Source organism: Prionailurus viverrinus, chromosome F2 (genome assembly GCF_022837055.1).
Source record: "Prionailurus viverrinus isolate Anna chromosome F2, UM_Priviv_1.0, whole genome shotgun sequence".
NCBI lineage: Eukaryota > Metazoa > Chordata > Mammalia > Carnivora > Felidae > Prionailurus > Prionailurus viverrinus.
In genome coordinates, this window is record NC_062578.1 from 40,806,811 (window position 1) to 40,833,271 (window position 26,461).

Genomic DNA, 26,461 nt, shown 5'->3' on the forward strand with positions numbered 1-26,461 from the left:
TAATTTTTATATCAGCTTTTGCTTAAAGTATTAAAGTCCATGTTACATTTCTTTGCCTGGTTACCTTTACATGGTTCTCTCGTAGGTGTATGCCAATCTAACATCTTGCCAAGCTCTCGGAAATATGTGTGTGATGAACATGAATTCTTATGACTCTGTCACTTTTGATGCATGCCGACTGTTTCAGTTTATCTTTGAAAATACTGGACTGCGCACTGTTCATTCTATTTCATTTTGGTAAAGATACCCTGATTGATGAACTGTCATTTTGACCAAATTCAATGCAGTTACTTTCACAAATATTAGTAATAAGATATATTGGTACCGTGTTACTAAAACAATTGTAATTATTTGTAGGAGACGGAATCTTCCATGGCTCTTCTATGGAGACCAGCTAGGATTAGCACCTCAAGTACTCAGTACCATACCTCTTCCTACAAATTTCAGTTTTAAAGGGGAAAACCAGGTATAAGTTATTAGATTATTAGAGAACAACTGTATTTTGATTTATAATTTAAAATTTATAATTAGTCATAATTCTTGCTTCCTTAGGTTTTTTTCTAAAAATTTAATTACTAAACTAAACCAAAATATCAGCTGTTCATAGAAATTAAACAATATAGAGTTTAGCAGCCTTACTGAGTGTATGGATACCTCTGGATTATGTGGTTGTGGCAGTAAGTAGTACGTGTAGGACTGGGAAAGTAGTTTTCATCACCAAATGCCAAACAAACTCTGTCCTTCTCTGTCTCTACATTTTTAAGAACTGCTTCCAAAGACTGACTGGAATCTATGCCATTTCCTTAGCATAAAGTTTTGTGCTAAGGTCAAAATTTTTACCTTCAGCTTTTTAACCTTCTAGAATGATGGAATCGATTATTCTTGTCCCTGCTCACCCTCCCCCCCCCACTCTTCTACACACACACACACACACACACACACACACATACATACTTAACAGTTTTGAAGGAAGTTACTTGTCACTGGCATTGCCTCTCAATTCTGGGATAATAGTTTTAATGCAAAAAAAACCAGTTCATTTATTTTAGGTGTGTTTAATTATAAAGATACTTAGATTAATTTTGCTTCAAAGTAAAGACAGTTGAATTTGATATTTGATCTCTAGAAAAAGAAAGGATCAGTCAGTAATGAACGTTTCTCAATAGAATACTGCATTGCTTCTAGAGTATGTAACATTTTATTCTTGTTTTTATTTAATCAGAATAGAAAACTGAAGTTTATTGCTGCTTCCTATGATGTAAGAGGAAATTTTCTCAAGTGGCAGACATTAGAAGGAGGTGTTTTACAGGTGAGCATACTTCTAGCTAAAGAATTCCTACCTAAAGTGCCTTATTTTTGCCTCAGCAAAGATAAGGAAAAGACTAGATGTTTACTAGATTAACTTGCATGGCTACGTTGATTTTTTTATTGTGTTTTAAATGGGATTTTCTTAAAACTACTTTAAGTAGTATTACATAAAACATGTTGTATAGGGGTTTAAGAATTCTTGACTATAAGCAAATAAAACATTATTCTGAGACATTTACCATTTGTATTGTTTTGCTCTAGCTTTGTCCAGACACAGAGACAAGACTGAATGCTGCTTATTCTTTTGGAACAACCTATCACCAAAACGTAAGTTTGGACTATACTAGTCTATATTTTAACTTCATTTCACATCAGCAATATTGGGATGATCTTTGAATTTTCAAAATGTTTTTAATAGTAGTGAATAATTTCACTGACTGATACAGTTTTTTATTATTTGGGTGTGGAAAGTCTTACCTTGTCATCTATAGCGTTTAAAATCATATAATATTAGATTTTCATAATTATTATTTATTTACTTTTAGGCATATAAAATGATATTTTCTTCTGAGCATTTTAAAATAAAGTGAAAATATTATTTTTAGTGACTAATAAAAATGTTACTCCCTCCTCTCTCTACCCCCCAGTTAATAAATCAAAATGCCTCTTTCTTTCCTTCCATACTTTTCTCCCTTCTACCCTCCCTGACAGTTCCTTCCTTTGGTAACCCATTGTGAAATTACAGTATTTACAGTATGGTATAAAGGAATGTTATGAGCCATTAAACTTCTGAAAGACAGACATTCACTTGTCTACAGAAATACTTCTTGATAAAATGCATATACATACACCATAGAACAAAACTGTGATTCCACTTTTGTTAAAACTACAATGAAAACTATCATGGAAAACAGATTGGAAGACAATAAACTTTTTTTTTTTTTTAATTTTTTTTTTTCAACGTTTATTTATTTTTGGGACAGAGAGAGACAGAGCATGAACGGGGGAGGGGCAGGGAGAGAGGGAGACACAGAATCGGAAACAGGCTCCAGGCTCTGAGCCATCAGCCCAGAGCCTGACGCGGGGCTCGAACTCACGGACCGCGAGATCATGACCTGGCTGAAGTCAGACGCTTAACCGACTGCGCCACCCAGGCGCCCCAATAAACATTTTTAATAGTGGTTATCTCTGGGTGGTGGGATTGCAGGTGATTTATTTATTTATTTATTTATTTATTTATTTATTTATTTATTTATTTATTTATTTATTTTATTATTTTCCAAACCTCAGGGGCACCTGGGTGGCTCAGTCGATTAAGCATCTGACTTTGACTCAGGCCATGATCTCACGGTTCGTGAGTTCAAGCCCCGCGTCAGGCTCTGTGCTGACAGCTCAGAGCCTGGAACCTGCTTTGGATTCTGTGTCCCCCTCTGTCTCTGTTCTTCCCCTGCTCATGCTCTGTCTGTCTGTCTGTCTCTCTCTCAAAAATAAACAAAATAGTAATAGTTTCCAAACCTCCATCATGAACGTGAATTTACTTTTATTATAAATGACTTATGTTATCAAAAAAAAAAGGAATGTTATTATGTGTCTACTATGAACCAGGAGAATCAACACTAGTTAAATGCCTGCTGCTGGATGCTCAGCATTTTGTCATTGTCATCTCATTTGATCCATGAAATAACTATGTGAGATACGTATCATTATTATACATATCATTCATAGATGAGGAAATGGTGCTCAGTGAGATTAAGTAATTGACTTAAGGTCTTGTAGCAGGTAAATTGTAGAACTGGTGTTCTGTTAAACTTAAAAACCATGTTTTTTCCATTGAACCAGGCTGCCTCTGAAGTAGCTCACAGCATAATAGAGAAAATACTATATAGACAAAGAATCGCAAAGAATGTAGAATGCGGTGTGTACAAAGTACCATATTGACACAAAAGAGGAGTCATCAGCAGTTCCTGGGGAGGTACTGGAAGGCTTCTCAGAATGAGTGATATTTAGTCTTGTAGAATGAATATGAGTTTGCCAGGAAACACAGTGGGGAAGGGAATATCAGGCAGCAACATTTGTGATGTCAGAGAGACATAGAATAGCATAGCATATTTAGGAACTGCGTTAGGTTGGTATGAATGGACCATAGACTGGTAGGGAGCAGTGGGAGATAAGCCTGGTTCTGTTAAGGGAAGCCAAATCTTAGACTACACTGTACGTCAGGAGAAAGAATTAAGACCTCATTCTATAGGACAGTAGTTTTTAAACTTTTTCACTGATGTACACTTACTGTTGAGAACAAAGGCATACCTTCTCCAGCTGTGTTGTAGAATAAGAACCAAGCAGTTCTTTACTTTTAGTTCTTTTGATCCTTAAAAAGAATCATATTGAAGTATTCATGTTTTGGGAGGTTCATGGGAATGCATATTAAAAAGATAGTTTAAAGATATTTTAAAAGCTTAAAAAACACTTTTACGTTTATTTTTATTTTTGAAAGAGTATGAGTAGTGAGGAGCAGAGAGAGGGAGACACAGAATACGAAGCAGCCTCCAGGCTCTGAGCTGTCAGCACGGAGCTTGACGCGGGGCTCAAACCCATGAACCGAGAGACCATGACCTGAGCCGAAGTCGGACACTCAACCGACTGAGCCACCCAGGCGCCCCCAAAAAACACTTTGAAAGATTAAATATGCTTTCTAATTTTCATTGCTTTTATTTTTTATTTTCCAGTGTGAGATTCCTATTTCTAAGATCTTAACCGACTTTCCCTCTCCTATATTTTATGATGTGTACCTTGAATATACTGATGAAAATCAACACCAGTATGTTTGGGCTGTGCCTGTGTTAAACCTAAATCTTCAGCACAATAAAATATTTGTAAACCGAGGTAAGATATCCATATATACCATTCTCTCTCTGAGCTGAAAACCAATAAATAAGTCAACCTTCATGATAATCTAATAAACCATGGGTTATAAAAAAGGTCATGGGTTTTCTCTTATTATATGGTTTTAGATAGTCTGTCAAGAAGTAAAACAATAAGACTGCTGATATATTTAGAAATTTCTGCCAAACATATGAGGCTTACTGTTAAGAAATTAAATATTATTGCTAACATGTAAATTGAGAAAAAGTAGTAGAACTGTAAATTGGGGCTTCTTCAAGCTGTTCTCAAGCTGCTTTTCAGACAAGTTCATTTATTTTGTCCTCATATTATAAAATTCTTATTCAGGTAATTTGCAGGGAAAATCCTTCCAAACTGATGAAAGTCCAAACAATCAGAAGACATTCAAGTGAGGTCAGGAAAGCTATTACCAAGAATTTCTTGCAGCAATAGCTGTTTGTTCAATCATTTTATCTAAAACACAATGTATAATTCTGTGTTTTAAATTTATTCTGTAACTTCTCCTGAGAACCAAGGTATTTTTTAATGCCATCTTTTTCTTTTCTTTTTATGATAAAAGACAGTAGCCCCGGCAAGTGGCTTCTGACTCGGCGCATTTTCTTAGTGGATGCACTAAGTGGACGGGAAAGTGACTTAGGAAGTCAGCCAAGATTAACTCGAATTGCTACCCAAATATCACTGAGGTAAGCAAACATCTGTTGTACTAAATTAAGGTTGGAGTGTATGGGAAAATGTGATAATGAAAGTGTTTACTAGTAATCATCAGATGAAAACAATAAGGACAACTAAATTGCAGCAATACATAGAGATTTTTAGATATCTGTGTAGACTGGTATATACACCAGTAGAAGTGAGGAACTCCAGGGGGAGAATTCTGTTGAAGAACCTGAGGAGTTTTGTCAGAATGCACACTCTAGCCCTGCTGAATTAGAATGGGTTGGGAGGCGGAGGGGAACTGAATAGCAGTGGGCTGAAATGGGAATGTGAGAAGGAGCCTGCCCAGTGGTTTAATGGGTAGGCCCCTGGTTTTCATTTCCTTTCATAGCTGCTGCCTTGGCCCAGATTAACTATCAACACCTCCCTCTTCCTAGGAAATCTTAATGATGATCCTACCTTAGAATAGTGCCTTGTAGTCCTTATTTCTCTGTTTTTAAGTGTGAGATTCCTACCTCTAGATCATAACTGACTTCCCCCACTCTGATATATGTATTTTTTAATGTTTATTTATTTTTGAGAGAGAGGGAGAGAGAGCACGGACCGGGTAGGGACAGAGAGAGAGGGAGACACAGAATTCGAAGCAGGCTCCAGGCTCTGCACAGTCAGCACAGAATCCAACGTGGGGCTTGAACTCATGAACTGCACGATCATGACCTGAGCTGAAGTCGGACGGACACTTAACTGACTGAGCCACCCAGGCGCCTCACTCACTCTAATATTTTTTGATGTGTACATTGACTACACTGGCAAGAATCAACACCGCCATTTTATATGAGTCTGGCACTTTGAAGCACTTCAATATCCATATACATTTTTTCATTGTTATTTCATTCTGCTTTTCATAGCAATCTTATGACGTACAGGCAGTATAGAAGCTTTATCATGTATCTTGCTGAAGTCCAAATATACTGTGTTTTTTAGCATCCCCTCAATCTACTAATGTAGTATCACTGATAAAAATGAAATTGGACCTAGTCAGGCCTAACCTGATTGTGGTAAAACCACGCTGGCCCCTAGCATTTGGCACTTTGAATTTACAAACCATATTCATGCATTGAATTCAGCAAAATATGTTCCACTATGTACTATAAACAGCACTAGATATGACATGCATTATTTTGTTAAGAATTCATCTTTCTCCTTTGAAAATTATGGTGTTATCTGTCTTTTCCTAGGCTTCGTTTAACACTTCACTTTTGACTGTTCCTCAAAGATGGTTCATAGTACTTCAGTGATTTCACTTGTAAACTTCATAGGACCTAGATCGCGAACAGCTTCTAATTTGTCTCAGACGGCAAAGTTTTGACTACTTAAGATAGCTTATGTTGTTACCATTAGTTTGTTTGACCCTAGTCCTTATTAACTGGTTGATTCTGAGATCACCAAGACTATCCATATTACATTAAAACAACAACAACAACAACAGTAAGTCAGCTGTATGTTTAAGGACTTAGATATATTTATAACTAAAAATGTATTTTATTATAAACAGCATCTACCTTGTGCCCAACACAAAAAATGGAAACATTTACCCTCCCTTAATTACCATTGCCTACAGCGACATTGATATCAAAGATCCCAACAGCCAGTCTGTGAAGGTGAGTGCCATGCTATTCAGTGGCTCTGTATGTGTTAATGTAATACTGATGCAGTTTACATTATGGTCAAAGGTTATTAGTTCTTTTTTAAGTTTTTAAAAAAATACTGCACTAAATATAGTCAAGTCTTAATTACTTTTTACTACTAACAGTAAAGGTGAGTTCTTTACAGATCGTTCAAGTAAAAAAGCAAGAATTAAGTTTTTATCTAGACACCATCACCAGGGATACAGTTGGGCATCCCTGTTCAGGATCCCGGGGGTATCCTGAAATATGCAGTGTCTGTCTCTGTCCTTTTTGCCAACTTGCTTGCACTAAGATTTTGTTTCCCTGGCTAATAAAAGCAGAAACTCGAACTTTTCAGCAGGCATATGTGTTCCTCTTCTCATCAGGTTTGCTCACTTGATGAAAATGCACTTTGACAGGTAGAAAGATTCAAATCATCAGTAGTTTATAACTAGTAGTGCTAAAGGGAAGTAGAGAATAGTTTGGACCTGCAGCCAGGTTGGCTTCCCACTATTTCCCCAACTCAAAGTTAACTGCAGAACTAAAGGCCTCCCTTGCCTGGAAGGGCCTGTGAATGGAGTAGAGACCTCGTACACTCTGAAGACAGGCTACGCCAGAGAATGAGCCTGGAGAAGGCTCAGTTCCTCCTCCCAACCTCACGAGTAGTCAGATAAAGCATCTCTGCTTTGAGGAGTGGTACATGACAGAGATATAGAGACCAAAACCAGAGGTAATCCTTCTATACTTTTTCCTCAGAGAGATTAAGTGGCCATTCCCTTCCCTGTCTGGAAACATGAGAGGTATTTAAGCATTCCCTACCTCCAAACCTCACTAATAGCTTTTAATTTCTACTATTTTACTTTTCTGAATTTTGGCTACTTTTGGCTTCTGTATTGTATTTGTACTCAGCTGCTACTAGATTCAGGCTGCCATTAAAGGAAAAGTAGGCACATAACATAACTCTTCTCTGAAAGATTTTACCTCCTCATTTGTATGACCGAATTGGACGTTAAAATTAGTTTCCATTGCCTGAGCTCATATGCACCATAACAAGAGGAGAGGAAAATCCAGAAACTCACTTAGTAACAACAAGGCTGCCTGGTTTAAAAATTCCTGGTTAGGGACACCACCTGGGTGGCTCAGTCGGATAAGCTCTGTGTTGAGCCCCAAGTGGAGCCCTGCGTCAGGCTCTGTGCTGACAGCGTGGAGCCTGCTTGAGATTCTCTGTCTGTCTCTCTGTGTCTGTCTCTCTCTCTCAAAATCAATAAATTTTAAAAATTAAAAAAAATAATAAAATTTCCTGGGTAACCAAGAGTATATTTATTTTAAGATAAAACACTTCTGGGTCTTTTCTTTAACAATCTTTTTATTTGCTTAAAATATTCCAAAGTAAGTCTTGATAAATTGGAAAATAATAGATACAAAAAGAGTTGCGAGAATCATGAAACTATACTGATGAAGTCCACCTCAGATTCCTTCTAAGTATAGAATGTACAGTTCTTTCATCATTTCTTAATTTTTCATGAGAAGTGTTGCAAAAATTCTACATTAGTGAAGCATTCAGCTACGTCTTGGCTCTCTCACCAACAGCAAATAACTTTCCCTCACATTTTCTGAGCAGATCAAGAGCATCCCTCAGATTTGCCCTCAGATGAATGCCCTCAGTTTTCCTCTGTAATACTTCAGAATCTCTGTTTCATTATCCTTCCTGTCTCTTGCTCCGATTTTTACGAACAGAGTGCCCTTCCTCCTTACTTAATTTTCTACCTGTGCTTGTGTGTAGTACTTTCTCCAGCATCCTGTTTCACCGCTCTTCCCTTATTCAGCCAGCTTCTCTGCTGGCCCCTTTCCTTTGCCTATAACAACTATCAAGTCCTCCCGTCTTAAATACAGTAAAACAACCAAACAATAAAATCTTTCCTCAGTTCTGCCAGCTTTTTAGCTTGCTATCATATATCTTTCCTTGATTTTCCAGGCATTTACTCTTTCATCATTTGCAGTCTAGCTCTTGCCATTTTGTGTCTTTGAAAACCTCTTTCTTAAAGGTCAGCAATGAATTCCACGTACACTGGCTTTATTTCTTTAACCTGACATACAATATTTGACATTGTATTTCCAGACATATTCTTGAACCTCTATTCTGTTATCTCAGTAAGACTTCGGTATCTCGCCTCTTCTGCCTCTCACAGTCCTGTTTCTCTACCCTTTACTGGTTTCTCTTTCTCTTCTTGTCTCTTAATAGAGTGGTATCCCTAAGATTCTTGTTCAGCCCTTTGATTAATGCCTTCTAAGGTGTGATTGTTTAGCTAGTTGCTAAATTCTTGCTGCACAAGATTTGTCACATTCCTCAGTTACAGACACCTATCAGAAAATGAAATATCATTAGTTTGGTTTGACTGCTGTTAATGAACCTAAATGAGCTCCTAATGAACCCCTCTTTCTTCAATGTGTGTTCAAAAGGTATATTTAAAGCAGCATGAACAATTCCTCAGAGTATTTCCACTTATATATAAATAAAGGTCAACTCTAAAAATACTGATAGATTAAAAATAGGCATTTCTACAACAAATATATCTTTATAGTAAAAGTAGGTTTGTTACATAATTTCAGTATGGCTAATTTACTTTGTTTTAAATTTTAGGTTTCTTTCTCAGTCAAATATGAAATGAATCAAGGAGAAGCACAAGTCCAGACAGATGTGAGTTTGTTTTAACTTGTTAAAATATTTACAGTATATTTCTTAATTAAAAAATGTTTAAGTACACAAGGGAGTTGTCAAAATAGTTCTGCGATAGAGCCTTCAACCAGCCTCCCCTAATGTTCACCTGTTACATAACCATAGTACAGTGATCATAATAAGGGCATTAATATTGATGTAATCCTATTAACTGATCTGCATATCCTTTGAATTTCATAAGTTTTTTCACTATCCTTTTTTTTAATTTTTTTTTAATGTTTATTTATTTTTGAGAGAGAGAGAGACAGAGTGTGAACGAGGGAGGGGCAGAGAGAGGGAGACACAGAATCTGAATCAGTCTCCAGTCTCTGAGCTGTCAGCACAGAGTCTTACACGGGGCTCGAACTCGCGAACCGTGAGATCATGACCTGAGCTGAAGTCGGACACTTAACCAACGGAGGCACTCAGGCGCCTGCCTCTCACTATCCTTTTTTTGGTTTAGGACCCAAATTGCTTTTGCTTTTAGTGATCATGTCTCCTTAGTCTCCTTTAATCTGTGACAGTTCCTCAATTTTTCTTTGTCTTTCATGACCCCATCCCAACACTTTTGAAGAGTACTGGTTATTTATTTTGACCTTCAGTTGGGGTTGTCTGATATTTTCTCATAATTAAATCAAGTTTTGATACAGATACTACAGATATGATGTTGTGCCCTTCTCAGTGCATCATATCAGAAGGTACATGATGTCAGGATGTCTTATTACTAATGATGTTAACTTGGATCATGTCTAAGGTGCTATATGCAGAGTTCTCCAAATAGTATTTTTTTGTTTGTAATTAATAAGTATCTTGTGGAGAGAGAGTTTGAGAGGATGCAAATATCCTGCTTCTCGTTATCCTTTTGGTCTCTAATTTTAGTATCTAGTGATGATTCTTATCTATAAAAAGTATTACCGTGACATCTGCCTGATGGTGATTTTTCTCTTTTTAAAATTTTTTTTCTATTTTTCATTTCTTCTATTTTTGTTAAATGGAATTCTAGAAGAAGTTGTCCCTTTGCCCACATGGATTTATTTATTCAATGATTTCTTTAAAAAAAAAATTTTTTTTTAATGTTTTATTTATTTTGGAGACAGAGATAGAGCATGAACAGGGGAGGGGCAGAGAGAGAGAGAGAGGGAGACACAGAATCTGAAGCTGGCTCCAGGCTCTGAGCTGTCAGCGCAGAGCCTGACGCGGGACTCAAACTCACAAACCATGAGATCATGACCTGAGCCAAAGTCGGACGCTTAACTGACTGAGCCACCCAGGTGCCCCTATTCAGTGATTTATTTAAATCAGTATAGATTCCTGGATATTTATTTTATTCTAATGATTATAATTCATTACTATCTATCTTCTTGGTCAAATTGTCCTAGATTTGGCCATTAAGAGTTCCTTCAACTTGGCCTCTATCCACCATTTTTTTTTAGCATTTCTTTACTCTATTTGCATATTTGAACATTGATGAAGGAAATTACATATATTCCAAAATGTTGTGTTTTTTTAGATTGCTTTAGGCGTTTTGGGTGGGCTGGCTGTTTTATCATCTCTTTTGAAGACAGCAGGATGGAAGAGGCGCATTGGGAGTCCCATGATTGATTTACAGGTATGATCTCAGGAGTTTTTAAAGTATATTTTCATCTTTTGACTATTTTGTGTCTTTCTTTTAAGATACAGCTGGAGAATGAGTAAAACACTGCCTTCTTTCCCTGGGGTATATAACCAGAAGAGGTGTGTGCACACCACATTTTCCTCCCACATTGCTGTGTGCCGGTCCACACTCCCACCCGCAGTGCTGTTCTTATTTCCACACATCCTCACCAACGCTTGGTATTTTCCAGCGTTTCCATTTATTGCCAATCTGGCAGTGCAAGTAGTACGTCATTGTTGATTTCATTCATTTGTCTGCTTTTCATAGCCTTTATTAATCATTTTGGTTTCCCTTTTTGTAAACTGCCTGTTTATATCCCTTGCCAATTTTTCTGTTTGGTTTCCGGTTTTTCTCGTTGATTTAAAGTAGTTTTTTGTATTTTCTAAATATGAATCCCCTTTTGGTTTTTGATGTTGAAATATGTCCTCCAAATATGACCCATCTGTTATCTTTATCTATGTGTTACTTTGTTTAACAGAGACTCTTAATTTTGATGATATTGTCACATTGATTAGTTTTTCATGTGCCTCTGGAATATTTTTTAGGAAAACCTTCCCAGTCTCAAGATCACAAAGATATCCTCCCAGGTTTTATTCTATTAACTTTATAGTTTTACATCTCATATAGTCGTTTTTAATTTACCTTTGTTTTTATTTTTATCTAACATTTATTGAATGTATGCTAGGCACTTTTTGAAAGCTTTATTTATATAATTTATTTAATCCTCACAATAGCTCTATGAGATTAGATACTATTATTATCATTCCCATTTTACACAGAATGAAATTGTGGCAGAAGTGAAATAAACTTTCTACTCATTTAATTTTTTACAACTCAGTAATAGGTGGTATTTATTTCCATTTTGCTGATGAGTTACCTGAGAAAGGCAACATAGTAACTTGTTTGTACTGATACATCTTCCCGACACCAAAGCCAGTGTGCCAAGGAATCAGAGGAGAGGCGCTTGGTTTACTGTTTGGAATAGTTAAGAAAGGCTTTCCAGAGAAGTGAACTTTAGGGTGGGTTGGGTTATCTGAGCATTCCACAGATAGTCACTGAGGACCTGCTTTCCGATTGCCAAGAACACTACCAGGGGCTGGGATGTGATAGTGAGCAAAGACAGATTGGGTCTCTACTTTCAGAGCTCATGAGAGTTTGCCACAGAGAAGAAAGAATATTTGATGGAACAATAAGCAATGCCCATTTCATTCCACAAAATAATTCAAATGCAAGTTAATCATGGAGTGGTTGGAACTGGCATATGAAGTTTAAAAAGTCCATTTTGGTCTAGGTTGTGAAGGACCTTATGGGTCTGGAATTTATACTCTAGTGAAGAGTCGTACATTTTTAGGAAAAGGAATGACACAATCCAATTTACATTTAATTTTTCCAATTTAGATTTTATTTTTATTTTTTTTTTCAACGTTTATTTATTTTTGGGACAGAGAGAGACAGAGCATGAACGGGCGAGGGGCAGAGAGAGAGGGAGACACAGAATCGGAAACAGGCTCCAGGCTCCGAGCCATCAGCCCAGAGCCTGACGCGGGGCTCGAACTCACAGACCGCGAGATCGTGACCTGGCTGAAGTCGGACGCTTAACCGACTGCGCCACCCAGGCGCCCCTCCAATTTAGATTTTAGAAAGCTAACTCTGGTGGTAGTATGAAGGACTGATTGGGGTAAAGGGCTCCAAACTAGGAGAGAATTAGGAAGCAATGTAACTTTCTTAGATAGTGAAAAGATAAGCTGGGTTGAGTAAGACAATGTTGGTAATGGACTGAAAGGTACAGATTCAAAGGAACCCAGGAGGTGTCCACAGTTGGGCTTTATAACTGAATAATCTATAGATACATGACACAGGCTTTACACTTGAGAAACTGGGTAGAAAATAGGTTACTAAAAGTGATAGTATAAATAGATTGAGTCTATAACCACTATAATTCTCTTTTTAAATTGCAGACAGTTATGAAATTCTTGGTGTACTATGCTGGTGATCTGGCCAATGTTTTCTTCATCATCACTGTGGGAACAGGTCTATATTGGCTTATTTTCTTCAAAGTACGTGAGTTTCTCAATTTAACCTAAATGTTCATACCTGAATAAGTGAGGCTGTCTTTATAGAGGAACTATCTTTATTTGGGGATATTTCTGATCAAGAGAAATGAGTGAGGCAAGTGATGAACTCCCGATTCCTTGAATATGGTATTTACTGAGTCTCACCACCTACCTCTTTTATGCTTTCTTTGGTTTATAAGTTGTGCTTCTTAAAAACCCTGTATGGTCATATTTAACAGTGTAATTTATATCGTAGGCACAGAAATCTATCTCTGTTTTGCTACCAGTGCCAGCTCAGGAAGAACGTCTTGTTACTTATGTGGGATGTGCTTTTGCTCTGAAGGTAAGTTTTAAAGGACAGGTTCCTGAATTTAAAAAAAACTGCTAATAAACTCGTAAGTCTTTAAAATGCTTTCAAAATCTTTGGTGTAAAATTTAGTGTGATTTTACTTTTTTTGTTTATTTTTATTTTTTAAAGTTTTATTTATTTAAGTAATCTCTACACCCAACATGGAGCTCGACCTCACAACCCTGAGATCAAGAGTTGCCTGCTCTTCCCACTGAGCCAGCCAGGTGCCCCAAATTTAGTTTGATTTTATTTTTAATTTATTATTTATTCTTTTTTTTTTTTTTTTTTTTTTTTTTTTTTTAATTTGAGAGAAAGAGTCAGGGAGTGGCAAAGAGAGAGAGGGAGAGAGAGAATCCCAAGCATGCTTCTTTCCATCAGCGCTTGGAGCCTGATGCAGGGCTTGATCCCATGAACTGTGAGATCATGACCTGAGGTGAAACCAAGAGTCAGACATTTAACCAACTAAGCCACCCAGCTGCCCCTCTAATCAGTCTTATTTAAAATACTTAAGGAGCTCCTGGGTGGTTCAGTTGCTTAAACGTTCAACTCTTAGCTTCAGTTCAGCTCTCGTGGTTTGTGGGATCAAGCGCTGTGTTAGGCTCCAAGCTGGCAGTGTGGAGTATGCTTGGGATTCTCTCTCTCCTCTCCCTCTATCTCTCCCTCGTGTATTGTGTGCTGTCTCTTTCTGTCTCTTAAAGATAAATAAACATTAAAAGAAAAAAAAAAAGCACGAATTATTTTATTTTACCAAGAAAGTCTACTTTTATTTATAATAGGTAGTTCATTCTGAAAAACTGACTTAAATAATTTTCATAAGAAGCCATACATATTTTTGAATTAATACAAGTTATATTAATTTGATAAAGTGATATTTAATTATATGACTTTTCTTTTTGAAGTCTGATGGTGCATTCACAATACCTTTAGGCATGAATTTTATCTCTTTAGTGGACAATAAAAGGTACCACTTTGGATAAAGTGCTGAAATCTAGAATTTCTTTTCTCTGTCTCCATATTACTTTCCTCCTCTTCTCATGGCGTCTCCTCTCCCTATTTCATTGTTCTATCAATGTATGGGAAGCTGTCTAACATGGTTCTGGTAGATCTCATCCCATTGTAATATGATTATTAGTGTCTGCTTTTCCCACTGATCTGTGAGCTTCTTGAAGGAAGGAATCATGTCATACTTAACACTTGTATTCTTTGATAAATAATGCTTCTACTAGGAAGAACGCCCCAAATTAAACATATTACTTATGTTAAAAAGAAAAAGATGTGTTTCAACAACACATTTTTAAAAATTAGCAATCTCAATACCAGAAATAGACAGTAAAGGCATCTTAAAACTTTAATTAAGACAGCAAATTACAGTTGAAAAATACCTTTACTCATAAATCAGATGATCTAGAAAATAAAGTGTGCTTTTGGAAACCTAGGGAGAGTCAATTATGCATGGCTTCTGTATGAGGAGAAGGTAGTATGTCTACTTTTTTCATATCCCTATTTTAAAGAAAGAAGAAAGGAGGGCAAATTAATGTGTATAAAAATTTTGTGAATTTGTTGATTCCATGTTACTTGATGAGCTTCTAGTGATCCCATAATGATATTATAACTTTGTCATTGTGTATTGTATATTCTTGTGATTAAGTATATTTGTTTCTTAAAAAAAAATCATCACTATTTCCATAGGCAGGTTTTTTTAAATGTTACATATTATTTTTGAGAGAGAGAAAGAGAGACAGTGTCGGGGGCAGGGAACAGAGAGAAAGGGAGACACAGAATCTGAAGCCGACTCCAGGCTCTGAGCTGTTACCATAGATTGCAACATGGGGCTCAAATTCACAAACCATGAGATTGTGATCTGAGCTGAAGTCAGCCGCTTAACCAACTGAGCCACCAGGTGCCCCTCCATAAGCATGGATACATTTCAAATGTTTTGTTTGTCATTTTCAGGCTCTGCAATTTTTGCATAAGCTTATGTCCCAGATTACCATAGATATATTCTTTATTGACTGGGAGCGACCTAAAGGAAAGGTTCTGAAAGCTGTTGAAGGTAACTGAAATAACCATTGTACCAAAATGCTTTTGCTGCTTTTTCAGAACAAAGATGAAACCCTCTTGCTTATTTTCTCTCTCTGACCAGGTGAGGGCGGTGTTCGCAGTGCCATGGTTCCTGTGAGCATATGGAGAACATATTTTGTAGCAAATGAATGGAATGAAATTCAAACTGTGAGAAAAATTAATCCACTCTTCCAAATACTTACTGTCCTCTTTTTTTTGGAGGTATGAACTTTTGTAATTGTGTGTGACTTCTGTGTGCCTCATATATATTAATTTCATGTAATTCCAGCTACATTTTTTTTCCAGCTACATTTTCACATCAGTGGAAGTCTTCTAAAGTTTTCTAAAGTTATCAAGCCATTACAAAGAGTGGCTTTTAAAAACTTTGTTAAAATACACATAACATGTAAAGTAAAACAAAAAATCTCCTGGGTGGCTCAGTCTGTTGAGTGTCTGACTCTTGATTTTAGCTCAGGTCATGATCCCAGGGTTGTGGGATCGAGCCCTGCTTCGGGTTCTGTGCGGCGCGTGGAGCCTGCTTAAGATTCCTTCTCCCTCTGCCCCTCTCCTCTGCTCACTATCTCTCTGTCTCTCTAAAATAAAAATTAAAAAAAAAAAATACACATAACATGAAATTTACCATCTTAACCATTTTTCAGTGTGCAGTTCAGTCTCATTAGATACATTCATCTTGTTGTGCCACCAGCCCCTAAGACTCTTTTCATCTTGCACAACTGAAATTCTGTCCTCATTAAACAACAACTTCCCATACCCCTTCCCCAGCCCCTGACGATTGCCATTCTACTCTGTCTCTTTCAGTTTGATTACTCTAGGTAAGGAGCAGTTTGTTTTGTTTTGTTTATTTTTGAGAGAGAAAGAGCATGAGCAGGGGAGGGGCAGAGAGAGAGGGAGAGGGACACAGAATTCGAAGCAAGCTCTGGAATCTGAGCTGTCAGCACAGAGCCTGACATGGGGCTCAGACTCACGAACTGCGAGATCATGACCTGAGCCGAAGTCAGACGCTTAACCGACTGAGCCACCCAGGTGCCCCAGGAGCCGTTTTTAAACTACTGGTTTGTATCAAAATCCCCTGGGAAGCTTTTGTAAAATATCTGTTCCTGGTCTCACCCCTAGAGATTATGTTTGACTCAGTAGCTCTGAGGTCTAATTATCTGTGTTTTGAAAACAAAACAAAACAAAACAAAACAAAAAACTTTTCTTTCTCAGTCACATTCTTACTAGAATTAGAATTCTGCATCAGAACCACTATCACAGGTGAAGTTTTTCAACCAATTATCATTGAATGCTTGCTGTGGGCTACGTTCAGTGCTGAGAGCTGCACTATGCACAGAGAATGGGTGATGCTTATGATGCCTTTGCAGCTATTTCATGGATCTGGTTGGAATTATTAAAGGAAGTATTCAGTACTGAATAGGAGACTGAACTATGAAAACCATTTATGTGGGTAATAGATTTTCTCAGAAATTAGCTGCTTAAATAAAGTTAGATATGAATTACTAACTCATGTCTGTCTGCCTTCCTTTTTCCTTCTTTTCTTCCTTTCCCTTTCTTTCCTTTTTTAAGCTGGGAAAATATATGTATTTCTAAGGCATATGAATGATTTTTCAAAAATTCATGTATAGTTTTGTTTGTTAAGAGTGTTCTATAGAGCTTTAAAAGGTGTTATATGAAAAAGAATTTTTTTAGATGAGCACATTTGGAAAGCATTGGATTCAATAAAGTCATGTAGATTTCTTTACTGTAAAACTTACCAGAACTGGGGCACCTGGGTGGCTCAGTTGGTTGGGCGACTGACTTCAGCTCAGGTCATGATCTCACAGTTTGTGAGTTCGAGCCCCACGTCGGGCTCTGTGCTGACAACTTGGAGCCTGGAGCCTGCTTTGGATTCTGTGTCTCCCCCTCTCTCTACCCCTCCTCTGCTCACACTCTGTGTCTCTCTGTCTCGATAATAAATAAACGTTTAAAAAAAATTAAAAAAAAAAAAAACTTACCAGAACCTTTATTCAATGAGAGTGGAAGGCATGGACAGGAGTATAATGTACAGACTATACTTACTCAGCTATGGCTTCCTTTTATCACAGAAGGTACCTCCTTCAAAAGACATTTTGCAAAAAACATTTGCAAAAACCACTGTTGAAAAGTATAAGAAGTATTTTGCATAGTGCCTGGCATATGTTAAAAATGTGTGAAATGCTAGTTGTTCATTGCTGTTTACTGAGTAAAGTTTCATTCTTCTTGACAGAAATTTTTTAATTTTGTCAGTGTGTGATAATAAGGTTATATCTGGCCCTTAGTCATATTGAAGAGATTTCCAAATGAACTAACTAAATATTTTGTTTTGTAATGAAAACTCCTGGATAATTATTTTTAATATAGATTTTCTAATGTTTGTACAAACTTTTATAAATATTTTAGTTTTTTAAAGTAAGGGTAGGGAGGAGTGTCTCATTTTCATAGCAGAGCCGTTTTCTGTATCCATGTCTATTTAAATTTTTCTTTTTTTTACTTCAGGTTGTAGGATTCAAGAACTTAGCATTAATGGACTCATCCTCTAGTCTTTCCAGAAGCCCAACTAGCTATATAGCTCCCTATAGCCGCATTTTAAGATACGCAGTGTCTACTGCTCTTTGGCTAGTCATTGGAAGTTTACAGGTAACAACAGATCATACTTTTTAGCAACATTGCCTTTCCATATTTATAACTCTGTTTACATACTAATTATCTTCAAATATTGACCACAATCTTGGTTTCTACGGCAGAAATAAGGTAACAGTGGAAACAACAATAGCAAATAGCTCACATTGTGTTATGATCCAGGCCCTGTGGTAATTAATTGCATTGTAAATATTAACTTAATCTTTATAGTAGCCCTCAGAGATAGTTTCTATTAGTATCCTCATTTTATAGATGAGGACACTGGGGCGCAGAAAGGCTAAATAGTTTGCTAAAGTCATGCAGTTAGAGATCGACAGAACTGGAATTTGAACCTCTGATGTCAGAGCCAACCCCGTGGGCTCCAAAGGGTCTTTCAGACCTGCAGCTTTCTAGTCAGAGGGCGGACTTTGTGTTTAGTTTATATAAACTATAGGGATAGCTAAGCTACTTTTATTTATTATTTTTTTTAAGGTTCACTTATTTTTGACAGAGAAAGAGAGACAGAGCATGAGTGGGGGAGGGGCAGAGAGAGGGAGACACAGAATCTGAAGCAGGCTCCAGGCTCTGAGCTGTCAGCACAGAGCCCAACGCGGGGCTCGGACTCAGACCAGGAGACCATGACCTGAGCCGAAGTCGGACGCTCAACCAACTGAGCCACCCAGGGGCCCTGTTAAGCTGCTTTTAATATTTCCTTTTTTTTTTTTTTTTTTAAATACAACTGAGTGTTTACATTTATTTATACATCATTAAATCTCATTCAGATTGCCAGTACCCCTTGTGAAATTTTTGTTGAAATATTTATTGAGAAAACTGAAACTAAAAATAAATCTTCTTGGCCTCAGGTCCTGTGGCTCTAGCAGAGGATCTTTTCTATGCTCACTTCCGCTATCTTCTTAGACCTTAAAAAAAAAAAAAAAAAAAAGATGAAAGGAAGAAGAGAAAGCAGCATGAACTAAAGCACCTGATTCCAATATCTGCACTTCTTTCTCTTGCTTCTAGACACTCCCATGAATGGAAAGAACCTTTCTGTTTGATTAAAAATTTCTTTAAGTCAGCAAATGAACATGGGACCTTTAGACACACCGCGTTAAACTTTCTCCAGCCTGGCAAAACATGCTATTTTTAAATCATGGTTTGGGATTAAAATCCAAAAATTCCTGTAGAATTGGATCCAGGTGGCATTCTGTAACCTGAGAATAGACTCTGAAAATTTACATTTATCTTAAATTGGTGAGACTTGTTTAAACTAGAAGCTACAGGGATAGATCCAGTGAGAGATGGCTTAATAATCAGAAAAGAAAGTCAGGGGCGCCTGGGTGGCTCAGTCGGTTGGACATCCAATTTTGGCTCAGGTCCTGACCTCATAGTTTGTGGGTTCAAGCCCCACATCAGGCTCTGTGCTGACAGCTCAAAGCCTGAAGCCTGCTTCCAATTCTGTTTCCCTCTCTCTCTGCCCCTCCCCAACTCATGCTCTGTTCCCTCTCTCTCAAAATATAAATAAATACTAAAAACAAGAAAAGAAAGCCAAACACATTAGAATTTGAAATGAGGTAGGATCAAAAGAGAATGGGGTTTGATATTTATCATCAATATAATAGGGAGAAAAGTCATTTTAAAGATATATAAGTATACATTTTTCTGAGTAGATTGGATTCATCTGGATGTAGAGAATTTAAAGGAATACCATCTGAACCTTTTCATATTTGGTTAAGTACAACAACAACAAAAAACCAAAATAGCAATGGCTGAAGTAAAAGTGACCTGTATCATGAGAAAGAAGAATGGAGATGTGCAATACAGGGCGGCTCCATGCTGCCGCCCGGACCCAGAAGCTCTGCCACTCAGAACTTCCCTCTCTAAGGTCACCTTGTGGAAGGAGTCAGGGGGAATAGCTCACCCTCTCTTCTCTAAGAGCCTTTCCAGAAGTGCTGTTCAGCATTTCCTTGGCCAGAACTTAGGCAGATGGCCACACCTTCCTGCACTGGTGTCTTTCAGCTGGGCAGCAGTGTGCCCGCTGCAAAGAGGGTTCTGTCGCTAAGGAGAAAGCAGGAAGGATTGGTGGGGCAGAGACTAGTCATCTCAGGCACCACCATCTCACCTCATTCTTTGTTTCTCACCCTGCTTTCATTCTGGTAGGAGTGTTTCTCTCCGTGGGTTATCAGTGTTTATTCCTCAAGTATTGTTAAGAGTCCCTTTAAAAACCTGTTACCGTTCCACAAATTTGTTCATAAAAAGTGTTTTTGATTCTCATAACGTTAAGCTTATTATTTACTCCTTTTATTTCCCTAAACCCAGCTTCTTCAACTTTTAAGTGGTATCCTTTAGTTTTTAAACTTTGAAAGTTGCTGTTTTTCAAGTCCTTTAAAGGGATTTAAAACAAGACATATATAGAATGTTAGGGAAGTGTGTTCAGTAATCAGCTGCTGTAGATTCATTTATTTATTCAGTCACATATCTGAGTACATTTCTGTACTAGGCTCTGTGCTGGGCTCAAGGATATGCTTAACAAGAACAAGCTACAGATTGTGGCAAATGCTGTGAAGGGCATCGGGAGATGAGATAGGGAGTAAGTGGAGGAGAGGTGGGTGGAAGTTAGGAACGGGGGCAGCTTTCAACTGGGTGGTTAGGAAATGTTCTGTTTCTCTGACATATATCTAAGTAGGTCTACGACATAAACTTTTCTCTTTTGATTTATAAAATAATTTCCTTTTCCAGTATTGTTATTAAAGCTAAGAAAACAGTTGAAACCATTCCATTTGAATATTTAATGCAGTATCTGCAGTTGAAATAGAATACTTGATATATGTTTTTTATGTGCTACTCTGTCAGGGAAGATTAATTTGAAAAGCAGCATGTTTTCTAATGGCTTTGGAACTTAGGAGATGAGCAGGATTGCAGAACCAAACATAAATCTGGCCACTAATACATTGGTTTATGCTAAATTTTTTAAAGCCCTTCTTTTTCCTCCCATGTTTGTCCTGTCTTGTTTTAATGATACAGAAAAGTTTTTAAAATGCAAAGTAGGCTCCCTCAATGAATCTTAATACAATTCCAAAACCTACTTTCTTTGACAGAAGAATCAGAAATGATAAGTAGGATTGTATCCCACAGGAACCATTCAGAAGCCACTGTGTTCTTGGGTGGACCTTCTTTTTTCTTAAGATACTATACTGTGGCTATAAAAGAAAATTAAATTTTAAAACCTAATAAGTATGAACTTGGCTTAATGTTTCAGATCATGTTCTTTGCTGTCTTTTATGAGAGATTTATAGAAGATAAAATTCGACAGTTTGTGGATTTATGCTGTATGAGCAATGTAAGTACTTTCTAACTTTATCTTGCGACTGTTATTTTTCCCTTTTTAAAGGTCATGAGTACATTAAGAGAGGCTTTAAAAGTGATTTGGTATGATTGGATTTTTTAGTCCAATTTCCCACTGATTGTTAATTCCGGAGATAGTTATAATGAGCTACAAGCTAATGTTTACTGCCTTAGTTTCTTCTTCTTCATGTGCAGTTTCTTAATTATGAATTCCTTATGCTACCAAATAATTCACTCAGCAGAGTCCCTGAAAAGTTTTCATATATCAATCCTATTTCTTCCTTTCTTGGAAAATATCTTCAATCTCATTTCTGTGTTCTTTAAAAAAAATTACTTAATTATCCTTTATTACTTTATTGTCCTGTTTGTATATTTTCCAAGAATTCAACCCTCTTTATTTTGAGAGAAAGAAAGCAATTTTAAGAAAAACTTACTTTTCATTGTTTTCTTGATGAGCTGCTAATAGTTCCTCTCTTCTCTTTTTATAGATATCAGTGTTTCTGTTATCCCACAAATGTTTTGGATATTACATTCATGGTAGATCAGTACATGGGCATGCAGATACTAATATGGAAGAAATGAATATGAATCTTAAAAGAGAAGCGGTATGAAAGTATTTAACATCTTTTTAATTTGAGACATGGGTTCTCTTTTCTTAATCTAGGATTTGTAATAATATTTTTAAAAATTCCTCATTGATTACTTTTGAAAGTTGCTGGGGCACTGATTCATTACCCTGAACATTAATAAAGGGAAAGAATCAAATTTCATCTTACAGTTCCTTATATGAACTGTATTTCAGAGTAACCGAAGAATTCATGAGGGAAAGTTCTTCCTTATAAAAAGAAACTAAAAGAAATTCTACCTTAGAAAATCACCATTTTATAATGACTGATGGATTAATGCATATAGGTTACAATCAGTGGATGCTAAAACAGTTAAGGGTAAGTTGACAGGGAAGGGAGCTTTATAACAAGGAATCAGGTCGACACAATCTGAGCACACTGGCTCAATCTTACTACAAGTAAAAATTAGGAAAATGAACATTATGCACTTCCTGTTATGATGCAGTAAGAAGTACATAGTATCACTCATAAAATATCCTTGCTTAAGAAAATCAAGTCTAAATACAATCAAGCCTCTAGATCTAACCGCCAATTTACAGGAATTAGAGGAGCTAGAGGGATAAATTAAATAATACCATAGGAAGGAATTAGCCATATGTAGAATGCAGGATAGCTCACAAGGTAGATGACCCAGTGTCTCCAGCAAATCAAGAGCATGTAAAGAAGTGGGGTGGGTGGTGTGAGAACTGTTACATAGGAAGAGATTTAGAAACAAGATAATCAAGTACAATGTATAGACTTTGGATCCTGATCCAAACAAACCAACTATAAAAAAAAAAAGTCCTTGGGAAAAATTAGGAGATTTAAGGACTAAATATTAAATTATATTAAGGAATGATTCATTTTATTACATGTGCAAATGGCATGGTGGTTTGTTTTTTTTAAGACCTTATTAGTTATAGATACATACAGAAGTATTTACAGATTTGGGGTTGGGTGATGGATGGTTTACTGTTTGTTCTCTGTACTGTGTACATTAGACCACTTCCTTAATAAAATTAAAAAGAAAAATAAATACTTAAGAAGAAAAATTAAAAGGATTTTTTGACTAAAGGACCTGTGACTTGTACGAATCTAGTACATGATTATAGCATGTCTCAGAGAACAATTTATTTAGTACATGAACTGGTTGGTTAACTATTAGAAATTAACACCTGATTGAAAAGTTAAATGTAAAAAAAAAGAATATCTGAGATTGGGAGATGACATTCTAAGCAAAAAGAATAGAAAACATCAGGGGCACCTGGGTGGCTTAGTCCGTTGAGCGTCAGACTTCAGCTCAGGTCATCATCTCACAGCCCCTCGTCTCCAGCCCCACGTCAGGCTCTCTGCTGTCAGCACAGAGCCTGCTTGAGATCCTCTGTGCCCTCTCTCTCTCTGCCCCTCCCCTGTTTACACTAGAAAGTAAACATTAAAAAAAAATAATAATTAGAAAGCATCATAAATGGAATATTCATTGATTTTACTTTATTAATTAATGGAGAATATTTACCTAGCCAACAATCATATAAATAAAAGACATAGCAAATAAGGATAAAATTCTCATAGCAAATATTACAAAGATATTGATAGCAATATTGAAAGTCATAAAGATCAATAGGCGAACAGTTAAAACCTCAATGGAAAAATGACAATTTTTAAATACATAAATGAACAGGAGACTAATAAACCTCTTAAAAATGTATAGCTCAGGGGCGCCCGGGTGGCGCAGTCGGTTAAGCGTCCGACTTCAGCCAGGTCACGATCTTGCGGTCCGTGAGTTCGAGCCCCGCGTCGGGCTCTGGGCTGATGGCTCAGAGCCTGGAGCCTGTTTCTGATTCTGTGTCTCCCTCTCTCTCTGCCCCTCCCCCGTTCATGCTCTGTCTCTCTCTGTCCCAAAAATAAATAAACGTTGAAAAAAAAAAATTAAAAAAAAAAAATGTATAGCTCATAAATAAATGTAAAAAACTAATATTTTTGCCCTCTTCAAATTAGCAAACTTTTTTTAAAAAGCTAATACTTAATAGTACCAAGGACATGATGAAATGGGCACCCGTAAAACTCCTGGTCTAAGAATAAATTTTTACAAATCTTCTGGAAAGCATTTGGAAATAAATATACCAAGAGTTTTTTTTAAGAGTTGATTATCTTTTATTCACTGATTCTGTAAATCTAATTCAAGGAAATAATTAGCAATGTGAATAGCTAATTAGGTTGAGGGTCTTTATCACAGGGACTATTTATAAGGCCAAAAGCATACATAAAAATAAGAATATATTAAATCAATTGGTCTTCCTACACAGTGAAATCTTAGGTAGACATTAAAAATCTTGTTTTATAGAATATTTAATGACATAGAGAAAAAGAAATCAGTGTGATCCCAATTTTATGCCATCTATATGTATATCCCTGGACAAAGGACTGGAAATGAAATACCTTCAAAACATCTATTTCTGAATGTTGAGATCATAGGTGATTTTTTTTCTTTTCTTTCTTTTTTATATTACTCCATATTTTATAAATTCTCTGCAATTGCATGTGCTTTTTTAATCAGGAAAAAAGAAATGTTTTTTAATAGAGAAATTCACTACATGTAGACTTCCTTTCAGTCTGTGAAAAACAAGTGTTATGTTTGAAGATTAAATTTAGACAAGAAGATTATTAAACTCTGGAATAGGCAAATAAAGCAAGAGAAGGGAAGCAGAAGGACTTGAGGTGACCTTGAAGCATCGATGGGAAGTAGCTGGGGTGGGGTAGGGCAAGATTTCACATGTTTATGGTTGTCAGGATTCAGGCTGTGTCAAGGAGACCTGAAATGGATATCTGGTCCATGGCATTAACCGTTCAATCATGTATCACTACCTTTTTATTGCATTTAATTAAGGAAGTGTTTTAAAAGTTTTTAGGAAACAAAAAAGATTATAATTATGAAAGTAGTTAATCTAAGACTAGACATTTTGGCATGCATTAAAGAGCAATAAAATTAATCATAAAGCAAATATCAATATATAATGAATTTAGTATGGATTTTTTTTAAAGTAGTGTAAAGGAGATGATACAGAGAGCTGAAAGGCATGACAACAAAGAAATTAGTAAAACCCGGAGGGGAGTGGGAACCTCGGATAATGTCAGAATCCCTTTTGTCTCAAATCTAGTTTCAGTAAAATTTCAGTTGGCTTCCAAATCTTGTAATGTGTGATACCAACAAAAAGAAAAATTTTAGGGGTGCCTCAGTCAGTTAAGTGTCCAACTTTGGCTCAGGTCATGATCTTGCGGTTCATGAGTTTGAGCTCTGTGTCAGGCTCTGTGCTGGCAGCTCGGAGCCTGAAGCCTGGAGCCTGCTTCAGATTCTGTCTCCCTCTCTCTCTGGTCCTCCCCCCGCTCACACTCTGTCTCTCAAAAATAAATAAACTTTTAAAAAAAAAAATTGTGTATTTTCTTTTTGAGATAAGGCAAAATTTTTATGATCTTTATTTAAATCATTTAACTTTTCAGGAAAACTTGTGTAGCCAGAGAGGTTTGGTACCAAACACAGACGGTCAGACTTTTCAGATTGCAATTTCCAGCCAGATGAGACAACACTATGACAGAATTCATGAGACACTAACAAGGGTTTGTATAAATTACAATTCAGGTATATTTTGTCAATATTTCATGTTACTTAAAAACCAAGAACGTAAGACGTGTTGCATTTATTTTTGTCTCTTTCACATTAGAAAAATGGCCCTGCCAGACTATTGAGCTCATCGGCAAGTACATTTGAGCAGAGTATAAAAGCATATCATACTATGAATAAATTTCTTGGCTCTTTCATCGATCATGTATGTATGTCAGCATTTATATTTAAACTAGAAGCAAAATATAATTCTTAAGAAGTTAACCAGGAATGTCAGTGATTTCTTTAGTTAACTAAGTCAGTGGACTTAGAACCCTTCTTTTTTTGCCTGTCAAAATTAATACTGTGGCTTAAAGACAGAGTTACATTATGTAAAAATAAAATGACATTTTATATCTCTACTAGCATAATGATAATTCCCTTGAAGTATGTCTACACTGCAATTGTGTCAGCTAGTTACTGAAGTATTACTATATTATTTATTACAGAGATATGCTGTGGTTGTATTCCTGAAAAGCTTGTTATAAGTTGATTTTAAGTATATCTAGCCCTAAATACTACTAAAGACATTTAAAATTTTTAACATTTCTAAAGAAAAACTTTGTTACAAAGCCCAGTGTAGTAAAATCCATCTTTTTAAAGAACATATTTTCCTTACTATTCATTTTTCATTTTCTCTCTTCCTGATTTTACATTAATTTGGAAACATTTCACTGCTGTTTTTGAAATAACTTTGTCTTTTTATATTAGGTTCATAAGGAAATGGACTACTTTATAAAAGATAAATTGCTTCTTGAAAGAATTCTTGGAATGGAATTCATGGAACCAATGGAAAAAAGCATCTTTTACAATGGTATCCTTCAAATGCCTTTGCTAAAC

The 26,461-nt window shown here is 36.5% G+C and overlaps 1 protein-coding gene across 6 annotated transcripts in view; it reads left to right on the forward strand.

The window, feature by feature from the left end:
- The window catches only part of TMEM67 (transmembrane protein 67), a 79,522-nt gene that overhangs the window by 33,438 nt on the left and 19,623 nt on the right, over nucleotides 1-26,461 (forward strand). For 4 of the 6 annotated variants that reach the window (XR_007148694.1, XR_007148693.1, XM_047842747.1 and 1 more), the window contains 19 exons: nucleotides 86-237; nucleotides 358-466; nucleotides 1,223-1,309; nucleotides 1,570-1,635; nucleotides 4,035-4,191; nucleotides 4,769-4,892; nucleotides 6,419-6,524; nucleotides 9,172-9,228; nucleotides 10,757-10,855; nucleotides 12,859-12,957; nucleotides 13,211-13,297; nucleotides 15,257-15,356; nucleotides 15,447-15,586; nucleotides 17,897-18,037; nucleotides 21,276-21,356; nucleotides 21,850-21,966; nucleotides 25,462-25,578; nucleotides 25,683-25,787; nucleotides 26,333-26,435. Coding sequence is in view for 3 of the 6 variants with exons in the window: in XM_047842747.1 (XP_047698703.1) it covers nucleotides 86-237; nucleotides 358-466; nucleotides 1,223-1,309; nucleotides 1,570-1,635; nucleotides 4,035-4,191; nucleotides 4,769-4,892; nucleotides 6,419-6,524; nucleotides 9,172-9,228; nucleotides 10,757-10,855; nucleotides 12,859-12,957; nucleotides 13,211-13,297; nucleotides 15,257-15,356; nucleotides 15,447-15,586; nucleotides 17,897-18,037; nucleotides 21,276-21,356; nucleotides 21,850-21,966; nucleotides 25,462-25,578; nucleotides 25,683-25,787; nucleotides 26,333-26,435 (2,047 nt within the window). In the remaining 3 variants the exon portion in view is untranslated. Of the gene's footprint in view, nucleotides 1-85; nucleotides 238-357; nucleotides 467-1,222; nucleotides 1,310-1,569; nucleotides 1,636-4,034; nucleotides 4,192-4,768; nucleotides 4,893-6,418; nucleotides 6,525-9,171; nucleotides 9,229-10,756; nucleotides 10,856-12,858; nucleotides 12,958-13,210; nucleotides 13,298-15,256; nucleotides 15,357-15,446; nucleotides 15,587-17,896; nucleotides 18,038-21,275; nucleotides 21,357-21,849; nucleotides 21,967-25,461; nucleotides 25,579-25,682; nucleotides 25,792-26,332; nucleotides 26,436-26,461 lie in introns of all 6 variants that reach the window. The other 2 variants (XR_007148695.1, XM_047842746.1) reach the window with 2 other exon arrangements.